At 45.1% G+C, this 14,684-nt stretch overlaps 1 protein-coding gene across 1 annotated transcript; it reads left to right on the top strand.

The window, feature by feature from the left end:
* The first annotated feature begins 12,791 nt into the window (after positions 1 to 12,791).
* LOC112241343 (trace amine-associated receptor 8c) lies at positions 12,792 to 14,279 on the top strand. The gene has a single exon (XM_042313713.1). It carries the CDS (start codon positions 12,822 to 12,824, stop codon positions 13,794 to 13,796), a length of 975 nt encoding a protein of 324 aa, XP_042169647.1. The 5' UTR covers positions 12,792 to 12,821; the 3' UTR covers positions 13,797 to 14,279.
* Positions 14,280 to 14,684: the final 405 nt, after the last annotated feature.

The raw sequence follows: 14,684 nt of genomic DNA, 5'->3' as shown, positions 1-14,684 counted from the left end.
ATGTCGCCTCATATTAAACATTTGAACTCATATCCAAAGTGCTGGAGTAAAGAGCTACGTATTTTAGACATTTTCCTGCAGAAAAAAACAGAGGACAGGGATTACTTTCATTTACAGTGGCCAGAGGAAGGCAGTATAATTCATAATCTGTGACAGAGGGATAATTTGACTTATTCTCTTCTGAACAAAAATATAAAATGCAAGGTTACAGTGTCACAATCGTCATAATGATTGGACCAAGGCGCAGCGTGAGTAGAGTTCTCACCAAACAAAACAATAAAACACAAACACTAATAATAGTTCTAACATGCAACTATCCATAGAAAAGATCCCACAAATCACAAATGAGGAATTGGCTGCCTAAATATGATCCCCAATCAGAGACAACGATAAACAGCCAATCTCTGATTGGGAACCATACCAGGCCAACATAAACCATTAATCACCTAGATGACCCACCCTAGTCACGATCACGCCCCAACCAACAGAGAATAAACAGCCCTCTATGGTCAGGGCTTGACATACATAGTTAGTCAATTTAAACTAATTCATTAGGCCTATGGATTTCACATGATTGGGAATACAAATATATATATGTTGGTCAAAGACATACAAAAGTCTAGGGACACTCCTTCAAATTAGTGGATCTGGCTATTTCAGCCACACCCGTTGCTGATAGTTGTATGAACTCGATCACACAGCCATGCAATCTCCATAGACAAACATTGGCAGTAGAATGGGCTAACTGAAGAGCGAAGTGACTTTCAACGTGGTACCGTCATAGGATGCCACCTTTCCAACAAGTCAGTTCGTCAAATTTCTGCCCTGCTAGAGCTACCCCGTTCAACTGTAAGTGCTGTTATTGTTCAATGGAAACATCTAGGAGCAACAATGTCACAGCCACGAAGTGGTAGGACACACAAGCTCACAGACCTGGGAAGGCAGGAACTCTGTCCTCGGCTACAACACTCACTACCGAGTTCCAGACTGCCTCTGGAAGCAACGTCAGCATAATAACTGTTCGTCAGGAGTGTTACAAATCCCTTTTGGCCCGACAGTCTAGGGGGGGATGGTAATGAGACCCGTAACATAACTCATGCAAATTATTATTGTGACAAAGTAAAAGTGTGAACGAAATAACCACGACAACAGAAATCTACCGTCAAACTCCAGGTTTATTTATAAACACACAGTAATGGGGGGGCAGGAAAAGGGGCTGAGCTGGACCCAAGGAAAGAAACAATAAATATACAAAAACACCCCTAAGCTAGACTAGCCTACTTTAACAACAGCTAACTAACTAACCAAAAATACAGTGGGTGGTCCGCCCAGTTCTAACTAGTGTATTTAACAAAGTTCACCTACGGGTAGTGTATGCCCATGGGCGACTTGTCTTGGTTTCCCCCTTTTCCCACCAGCAACAAACAAACACCATAACCAAAAACAATACTCACAGGTGATGACAAAGGGCTATGGAGGTGCTCAAACAAAAAAGAGGTTAAGACACAAAGCAAGAGTGAAACACAGAGATCTACAGACATGGCATTTACAGAGAGATTGAGCTCTAGAGCAAACAAATGATGGGGTTTTTAAACCATGGGGAAGGAACTGTGATAGGGTAGGAAATAGGAGGAGGTGTGTCTTCTGATTGATGATTGATTGTTGACTGATTGGGGAGTGATGAGAGAAAAGAAACACACACACAGGATACACACACAAGATAACTGTATCCGTAACAAGGAGCTTCATGAAAGGGTTTCCATTGCCGTGCAGCAGCACACAGTCCTAAAATCACCATGCACAATGCCTCGTGTGGCTCGTGTGATGTAAAGCACGCCACCATTGGACTTTGTAGCAGTGAAAAAGGAATTCTCTGGAGTGACAAATCTGGATTTGGCACTTGACAGTTTTGGGGTTTGCCAAAAGGCACATTAAGTACTCTTAGACCATGAGAAACAAGATTCTCTGGTCTGATGATACCAAGATTGAACTCTTGCTCTGAATGCCAAGCTTCACGTTTGGAGGAAACGTGGCGGATGCCATGAGAACGCTTCCTGCCCCAATGCGTAGTTGCAACTGTATAGTTTGGTGGAGGAAGGAAAATTATCTGGGGCTGTTTTTCATGGTTTGAGCATGACCCCTTAGATACATTGAAGGGAAATCTTAACACTACAGCATACAATGACATTCTAGACTTTGTTTCAACAGTTTGGGGAAAGCCATTTCCTGTAACAGCATGAAAATGCCCCTGTGCACAAAGTGAGGTCCATTCAGCAATAGGTTTGTCAAGATAGGTGTGGAAGAACCTGACTGGCCTACACAGAGCCCTGACCTCGACCACATCGAAAACCTTTGGTATGAATTGGAACGCCGACTGCAAGTCAGGCCTAATCGGCAAAATATTGTATGATGCAAAAGGCATCATCAAACTGCATGATGATGTGGCCGGTGAGACTTTGATTCTTGAAAGTCAAATATCTTGAAAAGTTGACATGAGACACTCAAATCATTTTGGGACTGTATCAACAGTGGACTAGTAAAAAAAAAACTAAAGATAGTTTTTGAGTATAATTTCCCTTTAAAGGCATAATCGCTAACCTCTAGGCAACTCCACACTATTAGCCACAACCCAGGGTCAGTGATGCAGCACCAACCCGGGCTGCAATGGATGTGACACATTACTGCAAAACTCACATATGTGCTCTAAAGAAGTTAACACAGCCATCTACACAAGGAGTACAGCCTGGAGGTACATGGTACGTAAACAACAACCTCAGAATACTACAACATGTAGGTGTGTGTGTGTGTGTTTTAATACACAGTATGTGTGTTTGGTCCCTCCAGTTTCCCCATTATCTGTGGTCAGAACTAGGTCCCAGAACATGTGATTGTGGTGGTGAACAACCCTGTGTCTCTAACCTGTGACATCCCTCTTCCTGTTATCACCTGGCTGAACGATGGAAACACAACAGAGCAGGAGACTGCAGCGGACACTTCAACCTCAACATATTGGTTATGAAAACTACCACTACTCTCACTACCACTACTCTCACTACATCACTGCTGCCTGGTCAGGGGTCACACCAGAGTCTTTTGGCATGTAAGATATGTCTATATTGACCCTGGATCATATTATATATGTGTTGATCCTGGATCATGCCCCATGAAATCAGGATGTGCCAACTCAGAGAGGCCATGTATAAAACATTTAATTTCAGTTCTGTACTTGTGAAAATGTCTTGTTATTTTTCAAAAACACTATTGAAAGGGTGTAGACTTGAGACTTGAGTGAGGTTAGGGGGAGGTTAAGTCTGAAAACCTACCTCTTCATGAGTCTCTTGATTAATGCAACCCCCCTATCTGGTAATTGATTAGATGGAAAATGTGTAGCAGAGGTGAGTTAGACTCATGCTCTCATGATGAGGTAGCCCTGCCTGGTACTTCTAAATCAGTGTCAAACTCAGGCCAGGAAGGACTTTTCTCTTGGACTATTGGTTAAGATGTTGGTTTTCCACTCAGGATACCACAGAGTCTCAATTCAGAGGTGGAGTTCTTTACCTGTGCATGGAATACTAGTTTAGGGGTGAGGGTTGTACTGAGGCTGAGGCCTAATGGAAGTTGTACTCACCCAAATGACAATAGAGCTGTACTTAGGTTCACTACAGGTTTGAATGTTTATGCTGTATTGGGGCCTTATTAGGGCCCTGGAGGAATTTGTGTGTCTCCAACACCTTTAATTGGTAGAATTCCTTAGAGTTTATGACCTCATTGTTCCAGAACCTTGCATACAGGTGATAACAGGACCCCCTCGTGTCAGAAACTTAACCAAGTTAAACTAACATCATTAAAGAGTTGCACAGTAGAGACAATATAGTCCCAGTGACATCAGTCACAGTGCACAGGTTGAGTTTTGCTGATGCTCTCTAAGAATTATTCAGAGGTGAAATATGTATTTTTGTCTGTCATTTAGCAGACGCTCTTATCCAGAGCGACTTACAAGAACAATTAGGGTTGAGTGCCTTGCTCAAGGGCACATCGACAGATTTTTCACCTAGTCGGCTCCGGGATTTGAAACACTGACCTCTCTCTTACTGGCCCAACATTTAAACAGCTAGGCTACCTGGCACCAGATTTTGAGAGTTTGCTTTGATTGATCTTGTATATATTGTATGTTCATGTTTACAAGGCTTCCTTATAAATGAAACCTTGGTCTCAATGGTGACCCACCCTGTATGAATACATTAAATAAAAATGACAGTGTATTAGATGTGTTTGTGTTTGACACCTTTAATTGGTAGAGTGATATAAGTGTCATTATGACAGAGCCCTGCATGTTTTGAATAATATGTGAATATGTAAATGTGTGACTTGTGTACTAGCGTTACAGTTTTCCGTGCAGCATGTAATATACTGTGTTGTGTTTGTGCATTTTTATGCTGATGTCTCTAAATGAATTTCCATGCAAATGGACAATAAATTATATGGGAATATAGTGCTAAAAGAACCCTCTGGAATCTGACAGAAAAACAACAAACTAGATGAAAAATATAAAAAAATGGAAGTTTATTGGTCACATACACAGATCTGCAGGTGTTATGGGAGGTGCAGCAAACTGATTTTGTTGCTAGATCCAACAGTGCAGTAGAATGTCTCTACACAAATGATCAAAACAAGAAATCAATAAATATATATTTTATGTTCATACTTATTTACAGTAGCAGATACAGTGGGGCCTGAAGGGATTGACAGCATTGATACAGATAAATAATGACTGTATAAAATAAGTAATTTAAAAAGTAGTGTAATTATATTATTTTATACTCATGCAATTGCTCAGTGATTTTTGTTTTCTCCCAAAAAGGTAAGGGTAAAAATTATTGACACCTTTTAAAGATTCTTACAAATAAAGTAGTCAAAAGGTCACTATTTTGTCCCATATTCCTTGCATGCAATGACTACATCAAGCTCGTGACTCTACAAACTTGCTGGATGCATTTGCAGTTTGTTGTTTTGAGGCTGCTGTCACCACCCAACTCAGCCCACACCCCCACAAGAAGCCAGCATTCACCTAAGGAAGATGAGTTGCCTACACACCTCTCTCATCTAAGAGACCACCAGCTCTGCTCCAGGCCTCCTCAGTGCTCAGGGAGTGACCACACCCTCACATGTTGGGAGCTGAAGAAGGAATATGAGTTCCTACATCATGAGCAGCAAGAGATGAGGAGGGCGTACTCAGGAGGGCGTACTCTAGGCCCTCCCAGCCTGAGTCACCGCCACTGGAGCTCCAGTACCACCGCTACTCTCCTGACCACCACAGCTCTAGGCCTGCCCGGCTGGAGCTCTGGTACCGCCGCTACTCTCCTGACCACCACAGCTCTAGTCCTCCCCGACTGGAGCTCTGGTACCGCCGCTACCCTCCTGACCACCACAGCTCTAGTCCTCCCCGACTGGAGCTCTGGTACCACCGCTACTCTCCTGACCACCACAGCTCTAGGCCTCCCCGACTGGAGCTCTGGTACCGCCGCTACTCTCCTGACCACCACAGCTCTAGTCCTCCCCGACTGGAGCTCTGGTACCGCCGCTACCCTCCTGACCACCACAGCTCTAGTCCTCCCCCGACTGGAGCTCTGGTACCGCCGCTACTCTCCTGACCACCACAGCTCTAGGCCTCCCCGACTGGAGCTCTGATACCGCCGCTACTCTCCTGACCACCACAGCTCTAGGCCTCCCCGACTGGAGCTCTGGTACCGCCGCTACTCTCCTGACCACCACAGCTCTAGTCCTCCCCGACTGGAGCACCGGTACCGCCGCTACTCTCCTGACCACCACAGCTCTAGGTCTCCCCGACTGGAGCAAAATGCACTATCATAAGAGCGCCATCACTGCCAGTACTCCCCGAGTCGGCCAGGCTACTGCCAAGAGACGCTACTCCAGGACCTCCCAAGCTGAGTGCTCACCATCTCCACGTGACCTTTGGGACCCCCACTACATCCCGAATGGCCCAGGTATTTAACAGATCTTTGTCACTGCAGGCCCCCCCGGCTGGAGTCTAAGTCGTGTCTGCCAGAACGTCGGCATTGCCACCTCCCCCCGAGGTGATCCAGCCACTCTCCCGACTGACGTCCCTCCAGGCCCCCCCGGCCAGAGGCAGAGGAGCGTCAGGTCCACTTCTGCTCCCCAGAGCATCCTAGCTACAAAGTATATGAAATCCAGAGAGGACAGTCCTCTACACCAAGGTCTGCACCCTTCTCAGCCAGCTCCTCGACTAGCCAGAGTTAAGGAGACTCCCGCTCTAGATTAGAGTTACAGTTTCGGACATTCCTGGCAGGTGTAAAGTGACCAGGCTTTGAGTGTCCTGCCCCTCAAGTAGGTCCAGTGTATCCTGCATCCATGTTAGGTTTAGAGTTCCGTCCCTTCTGGGTAGGTTTACAGATCCCTTCCTTCCCTGTAGGGTCAGAGTTCGCTTCCTTCCTTGAAGGGTGAGAGTTCCCGTCCTTCCTGGTTCCCTTCCTTCACGGTAGAGTCAGGCATATAGTCCCATGCCATCCAAGTAGGCCAAGTATGTTCTGACCCTGAAGTGGGTCTAGTGTATCCTGCCATGCTAGGTCATAAATTAGATGCCCCGTTTGCAGGTCTGCAGTCTCGTGCCCAGCTCAGATCGCAGCCCCTTACCTTAGTTGTTTGGCAGTTCCCTATCCCAACAGGCTTTGAGCCCCCTGCCATGCTAGGCCATAAGTTAGCTTCTCCATTTGCAGGTCTGCAGTCTCCTGCCCTGCCCAGATTGCAGAACATCTACCTTAGTTGTTAGGCAGTTGCCAATCCCAACAGGGTTAGAGCATCTTGCCTTACTAGTCCCAAAGTTTGATGTTTTAGCTTCTCAGTCTCCAGGCATAGTCATCCAACAGCTACTTATCCCACCATGCTAAGCCACTGTGCTAGGTTCTAAGTCCTCAACCCTTTTCAGCCCTTAGTCTCTAGCACTAGGTCATTGGTCTCCAGCTGCGCAAGGTCATTGGTCTCCAACTATACTAGGGCCCGCAAGCTGACATGAGGCGTGCCATCATGTGTCCTGAGGTTTTGGATTATGGTCCAAACTGAGCTCTGACATCGCCCAAAATAGTTCGTCTTACACAGTTTAAAATGTAAAATAGCCTTTGAGAGACCAAAACATCACCCATGCTATATTTTCCTCATTAAAATGCTCAGTTGAGTAAATGTACCTTTTCTCTCATCGCTAACGATCAGTCAGGCTGAAGGAAAGGCTAGGTGGGCACAGCAACATCCAATCCTGTCATACATTACACAAGGCTTTCACAAATTATTTGTTTATCCAACCATTTGTACCTTTGTGTGTTCACTTGTTTTGTGTGTCCACATGTTTTGTTGTGGCTGTGGCTGTGTGTGTGTGTGTGTGTGTGTGTGTGTGTGTGTGTGTGTGTGTGTGTGTGTGTGTGTGTGTGTGTGTGTGTGTGTGTGTGTGTGTGTGTGTGTGTGTGTGTGTGTGTGTGTGTGTGTGTAGGAGGATAATTTCTGTCAGTAACTCAGGGATAAATAGAGAGGCAGAGCTCAGAGTTTGTCAGAAGGCGGACCTGACAGGGTCACACACAGGACCAAGCAGGAGCAGGACTTCCAGCATTTTTACTTTTTATTACAAATAGAGAAACATAAAGATGTTCAATACTGTTTTCAACACAGACTCTCTTCTTGCAGAAAGGCTTTGCAATCAACATCATTCTATATAACACTGTACATCTTCTCATTGATTTCAGCAGTTACAGTATTTTTGAACCTACTGGTGATCATCTCCATCTCTCACTTCAAGCAGCTCCACACTACAACCAACCTGCTCATCCTCTCTCTGGCTGCGTCAGATCTACTGGTGGGACTGATTGTCATACCAGTAATGACTGTAGCAATAATGGAACCATGCTGGGGTTTTGGGGAATATTTCTGTGTGTTTCAGATCTACATTGCTTGTTTTTGTACATCTTTATCTCTGGGCAATTTGGTCTTGATATCTATAGACGGCTATGTTGCTGTGTGTTATCCTTTAATGTACCACTCTAAAATAACAACGACAAAAATCACGTGTTGTATTTCCATCACCTAGTGTTGTTGTATCATATACCGTGCTTTTGAGCTGCAAGAGTCTCCCGTCTGTCCTGAGCTGCCAGAGTCTCCCGTCTGTCCAGAGTTGCCAGAGTCTCCCGTCTGTCCTGATTGCCAGAGCTGCCAGTCTGTCCTGAGCTGCCAGAGCCGCCAGTCTGTCCTGAGCTGCCAGAGCCTCCAGTCTGTCCTGAGCCGTCAGTCAGCCAGGAGCTGCCAGAACCGTCAGTCAGCCAGGACCTGCCAGAGCCGTCAGTTAGCCAGGAGCTGCCAGAGCCATCAGTCAGCCAGGAGCTGCCAGAGCCGTCAGTCTGCCAGGAGCTGCCAGAGCCGTCAGTTAGCCAGGAGCTGCCAGAGCCATCAGTCAGCCAGGAGCTGCCAGAGCCGTCAGTCAGCCAGGAGCTGCTAGAGCTGTCAGTCAGCCAGGAGCTGCCAGAGCCGCCTGTCACGCCGGCAATGCCAGAATCGCCCTTCACTCCGGAGCTGACGGAGTCTCCCGCCTGTCCGGAGCTGCCGGAGTCTCCCGCCTGTCTGGCGCTGCAGGAATCTCCCGTCCATTCGGGACCCATTGCTAGGGTCCCCAGTCTGAGGTCGGCGGCGGGGGTCGCCGCTCGTAAGAGGCCATGGGGGCGGTTGAGGAGGCGGACAAAACTATGGTGAAGTGGGGTCCACTTCTCGCGCCAGAGTCGCCACCGTAGACAGACGCCCACCCAGACCCTCCCCTATAGGTTCAGGTTTTGCGGCCGGAGTCCGCACCTTTGGGGGAAGGTACTGTCACGTTCTGACCTTAGTTCCTTTGTTTTGTCTTTGTTAAGTATGTTCAGGGCGTGATTTGCGGTGGGCAGTCTATGTTTGTTTTTCTATGTTGGTTTCTGTGTTCGGCCTAGTATGGTTCGCAATCAGAGGCAGGTGTCGTTAGTTGTCTCTGATTGAGAATCATTCTTAGGTAGCCTTTTTTCACCTGTGTTTCGTGGGTGTTTGTCTTCCGTGTCAGTGTTTGTCGCCACACGGGACTGTTTCGTTTATTCACGTTATTTGTTTTGTTCCAGTGTTCTGTTGTGTTTGATTAAACATTATGATATATTATCGAATAGATATTTGAAAAATACCTTGAGGATTGATTATAAAAAACGTTTGCCATGTTGCTGTCGATATTATGGATCTAATTTGGAATATTTTTTCGGCGTTGTCATGACCTCAGTTTCCGGTGGATTTCTCAACCAAAGTGAAGAACAAAAGGAGGTATTTCGGCTATAAAAATAATCTTTATGGGACAAAATGAACATTTGCTGTCTAACTGGGAGTCTCGTGAGTGAAAACATCTGAAGCTCATCAAAGGTAAACAATTTAATTTGATTGCTTTTCTGATTTTCGTGACCAAGTTGCCTACTGCTAGCTGGACGTAATGCTATGCTAGGCTATCAATAAACTCACACAAATGCTTGTCTTGCTTTGGCTGTAAAGCATAATTTCAAAATCTGAGATGACAGGGTGATTAACAAAAGGCTAAGCTGTGTTTCACTATATTTCACTTGTGATTTCTTGAATCCGAATATTTTCTAGTAATATTTTTTGTCCGTTGCGTTATGCTAATTAGTGTCAGATGAAGGCAATTCTCCCGGATCCGGGAAGGGTAGTTATAAGAGGTATTTGTGAATTAAATGTTAGATATATTTCCTTAAACATCCTGTCTTGTGTTCGTATTATGATAACACTGTCACGCCTACTCCCACTAACCAACGGTCCTGGCAACCCACATTGCACACACCTGGCATTCATCGTTGCACACACCTGGACTTAATCACCACCCTGACTACTCTCCTTTTATACAACAACCAGTAGCCCCATTAATCAGGCAGTAATGGTTTTGTTCACCTTCAGTATGCGTCCCCGTTTTCTTTATCTGCTTTTTCTCGTCATTAAACTTACCTTCTGTTCCTGACTCCTTGCGTGTACATTACAGAATACTGCCGTAGAAAATATGGAAGCAGCAGAAGATAACAGCATCTTCCAATGTCACGCCCTGACCTGAGAGAGCCTTTTTATGTCTCTATTTTGGTTGGGTCAGGGTGTGATTTGGGTGGGCATTGTATGTTTTCTTTTCTATGTTTCTTTATTTCTATGTTTTGGCCAGGTTTGGCTCTCAATCAGGGAGATCGTTGTCTCTGATTGGAAACCATACTTAGGCAGCCCTTTTTCCCACATGTCTTTGTGGGGAATTGACTTTGTTTATGCCATATAGCCTTTAGCTTCATGGTTTGTTTTGTGGTGTTTATTGTTTTATTTGGCGTCTTTTCTAATAAAGAGAATATGTACGCTTACCACGCTGCACCTTGGTCCACTTCATTCAACAGTCGTGACAGTTAGAGGCATCATAGCCCTGTTAAGCTTCACGGTCATTTTGTATTGTTTATTGTTTTTGTTGGCGACATTCTAATAAAAAGGAATATGTACGCTAGCCACGCTGCACCTCTGTCCACTTCTTACGACGCACGTGACAGAACTACCCACCACAAAAGGACCAAGCAGCGTGGTAAAAAGGAGGACTGGACATGGGATGACATCCTGGATGGCAAAGGATTCTGGACATGGAAGGAGATCCTGGCCAGAAGGGATCGCCTTCCATGGGAACAGGTGGAAGCAGCCAGGAAGGCGGAGGCAGCTGGTAAAGGGGCCCATCGTTACGAGGGAGCATTGCTAGCAAGGAAGCCCGAGAGGCAGCCCCTGTCTCCGGTACGTGTGCACAGCCCAGTGCGTCCTGTGCCAGCGCCCCGCATTTGCAGGGTGAAGATAACCATCCAGCAAGGAAGGGTTGTGCAGGCTCTACTCTCGAGACCTCCAGTGCACCTCCACGGCCCAGTGTATCGGGTACCCCACCAAGAACAAAGCCTCCAGTATGTCTCCCCAGCCTGTTGAATCCTGTGCTTAGGCCCAGAACGAAGCCTCCAGTGATGATCCATGGCACAAAGCCTCCAGTGATGATCCATGGCACGAAGCCTCCAGTGATGATCCATGGCAAGAAGCCTCCAGTGATGATCCATGGCAAGAAGCCTCCAGTGATGATCCATGGCACAACGGCCTCCAGTCCGGAACCTCCAGTGATGGCCTCCAGTCCGGAGCCTCCAGCGATGGCCTCCAGTCCGGAGCGTCCAGCGATGGCCTCCAGTCTGGATCCCGCAATGAGGGTGCCCAGTCCGGGGACCGCAACGAGGGTGCCCAGTCCGGGGCACGCAACGAGGGTAACCAGTCCGGGGCCCGCAACGAGGGTGCCCAGTCCGGGGCGCGCATCGAGGTGCCCAGTCTGGGGCCCGCAACGAGGAGCCCAGTCCAGGGCCCGCAACGAGGGTGCCCAGTCCGGAGCCCGCAACGAGGGTGCTAAGTCTGGGGCCTGTAACCAGGGTCCCCAGTCCGGGGCCTGCAGAGAGGGTCCCCAGTCCGGGGTTGGCGGCGATTGTCCCCACATCAGAGGCGCTACCATTGTGGGGTGATCCAGAAGTGGAGAGGGGTCTACGTTCCGCATCAGAGCCGCCACCGCGGATAGATGCCCACCCGGACCCTCACCTATAGGTTCAGATTTTGCGACCGGAGTCCACACCTTTGGGGGGGGGGGTTACTGTCACACCCTGACCCGAGAGAGACTTTTTATGTCTCTAATTTGGTTTGGTCAGGGTGTGATTTGGGTGGGCATTCTATGTTTTGTTTTCTATGGTTCCTTATTTCATGATTTTGCCCGGGTATGTTTCTCAATCAGGGACAGCTGTATATCATTGTCTCTGATTGGGAATCATACTTAGGTTGCCCTTTTTCCCTCATCCAGTGTGGGTAGTTGTCTTTGTTAGAGGCATCATAGCTCTGTTAAGCTTCACATTTTTTTTGTATTGTTCCACTATTCATTTGAATGCATGTGCTAAAGTGCTTTCACCATAAGGCCCTACAAAGGCAAAAAGCAGTAACTAAGTCATTTATTTTACTGCAAAATCTGACTTATTTTTCTGTCTATACAGTACTTTCTGATACACCATTATATATTCGGATCAAATGGCTTGTTCCTGTGTCAGGAAACGAGTACCACATTAATCAGATAATATACTTGGCCGTTGAAACAGATCAAATTCATAGATACTGCGTTTTGCCATTGTAGGGCAGCATCAACTTATGCTATTTCATCAACTTCCCTACTGTCAAATTTCCTAAACACTGACCAGCTGACATGTGGCGTGCTGTCATCTCTCCTAAGGTTGTGGAATATGGTCCAAACTGAGCGCTGACATCATCTAAACCAGTTAGTCTGCACATTTATCATATTTCCATTGAAAAATAGCCTTTGAGTGACCAAAACATCACTCATAATTGTTTCCCCATTAAAATGCTAGGTTGAGTAAATGTTCCCTTTCTTTCATCTCTAACGATTAGTAAGGTTGAAGGACAGGCTAATTGGGCACAGAAACAACCAATCCTGTCATACATTACATCATGCTTTCACAAATGATTTGTTTATCCAACCGTTTGTTCAATTCTTTGCTCACATGAGCACGTGTGTGTGTGTGTGTGTGTGTGTGTGGTGTGTGTGTGTGTTCGCAGAGAGAAGCTGGGGAGGGGAGTGTCTGTCAGTAAATCAGGGATAAATAGAGAGGCAGAGCTCAGAGTTTGTCAGAAGACGGACCTGACAGGGTCACACACAGGACCAAGCAGGAGCAGGACCTCAGCATTTTTACATGTTATTACAAATGGAGAAGCATGAAGATGTTCAATACTGTTTTCAAGACGGAAACTCTTCTTGCAGAAAGGCTTTTCTATCGACATCTATCTACATAACACTGTACATCTTCTTCTCACTGATTTCAGCAGTTACAGTATTTTTGAACCTACTGGTGATCATCTCCATCTCTCACTTCAAGCAGCTCCACACTCCAACAAACCTGCTCATTCTCTCTCTGGCTGCGTCAGATCTCCTGGTGGGACTGATTGTGATACCAGTAATGACTGTAGCAATAATGGAACCATGCTGGGGTTTTGGAGAATATTTCTGTGTGTTTCATTTCTACATTACTTTTTTATGTACTACTTTATCGCTTGGCAATTTGGTCTTGATATCTATTGACCGCTATGTTGCTGTGTGTGATCCCTTATTGTACCACTCTAAAATAACAATAACAGGAACTATCCGTTGTATATCCATCACCTGGTGTTGTTGTAGCATATACGATGCTGTTATTATACAAAACTTTGTAAATGTACAGACACCCAGTAGGTGTTTAACAGAATGTGTTATTGTTGAAGGAATAACCTGGGTTAATATAATTTACATTGTATTTACAATGGTTGTCCCTTGCTCTATTATTATAACACTTTATATGAAAATCTTTGTGGTGGCCAGATCACAGGCCAGAAAGGTATTTTCAAAAGAGGCTGCCAGTGTGTCTGGTGTTAAAACTGTACAAGCAAATAAGTCTGAGAGAAAAGCAGCAAAAACTCTAGCAATTGTTGTTTTCAACTATCTCCTTTCTTGGATTCCATCTCTATTTATTTACTTTGTTTTTTCTGTTGTAGGTGATCATTTAATATCATATTTCACCAGTTATCTGGCACTTTTTAATTCCTTAATGAATCCAATAATTTATGCTTTCTTTTATCCATGGTTCAAAGTGACAGCTAAACTTATTTTAACTTTGAAGATAAGACATTTATAGTTCCTATAATATGATTCACTAGTTCGGCAAACATCGGTTTGATATAGTTTTGTTCTACAATTGTTGTAAATATTTCATGTAACAGTACACCGACATTTCTTATCTCAGTGTTGTCATGATAGATACATGTGGTGTTGATACAGAATGATTTGTCTGGATTGGAATGGAATGACTTGGAGAAGGCATAAGCTTGTTTTATAAAAGACATTGTAGTCATTGTTGATTGTGTACTCCAAATACCTAAGGCTGTGGTTGTTCCATGTTACTTAATGACAAATAGTATGTAAGTGTTCTAATAGTACATTTTGAGGACTTTGAGTCATTCTGTATGTTGTTCAACATCTCCCTCTAGTGGCTCAATTGTGACACAACGTCTTCATCAAGTGAAGTAAAGTTCACATGTACATTACTTCATGATATCAGATAACGTCCAGGTCTGAATAAATTCTGTATTGTGTAAGTAGTTGATGGTAAATGGTAAGAATATGAAATTGTGTATACACTGAATAATAACATTCAGTAATAAACCATTTGTTAGGAATTTACAGTTTGCTCACCATTTGTTATTAATTTCACATGTGTTAAGTGTTAGTCAGTTAGGTATTCTCAAATGTATAAATAACCACTATATGCATTAGTGATTAAGCGCAACAGCGCAGGTGACCACAGCAGACACTTCAACTTCAACATAATGGTAATGAACAGTACCACTTCTCTCACTACATCACTCTCACTACATCACTGCTGCCAGGTCAGGGGTCACACTAGAGCAGCTCTCTCAGATGCTGTGGAGTCAGAATGAATGTAGAGATTGGTAACACTTTATAATAACACTTTGTAATAAATCATTTATAATGATTATTCCGACTCCACAACAATAATGTCTCA

The sequence above is a fragment of the Oncorhynchus tshawytscha genome, unplaced genomic scaffold (genome assembly GCF_018296145.1).
Source record: "Oncorhynchus tshawytscha isolate Ot180627B unplaced genomic scaffold, Otsh_v2.0 Un_contig_3274_pilon_pilon, whole genome shotgun sequence".
NCBI lineage: Eukaryota > Metazoa > Chordata > Actinopteri > Salmoniformes > Salmonidae > Oncorhynchus > Oncorhynchus tshawytscha.
The sequence above is the reverse complement of the archived record's forward strand: the minus strand, read 5'-3'. Positions and strand labels throughout refer to the sequence as shown.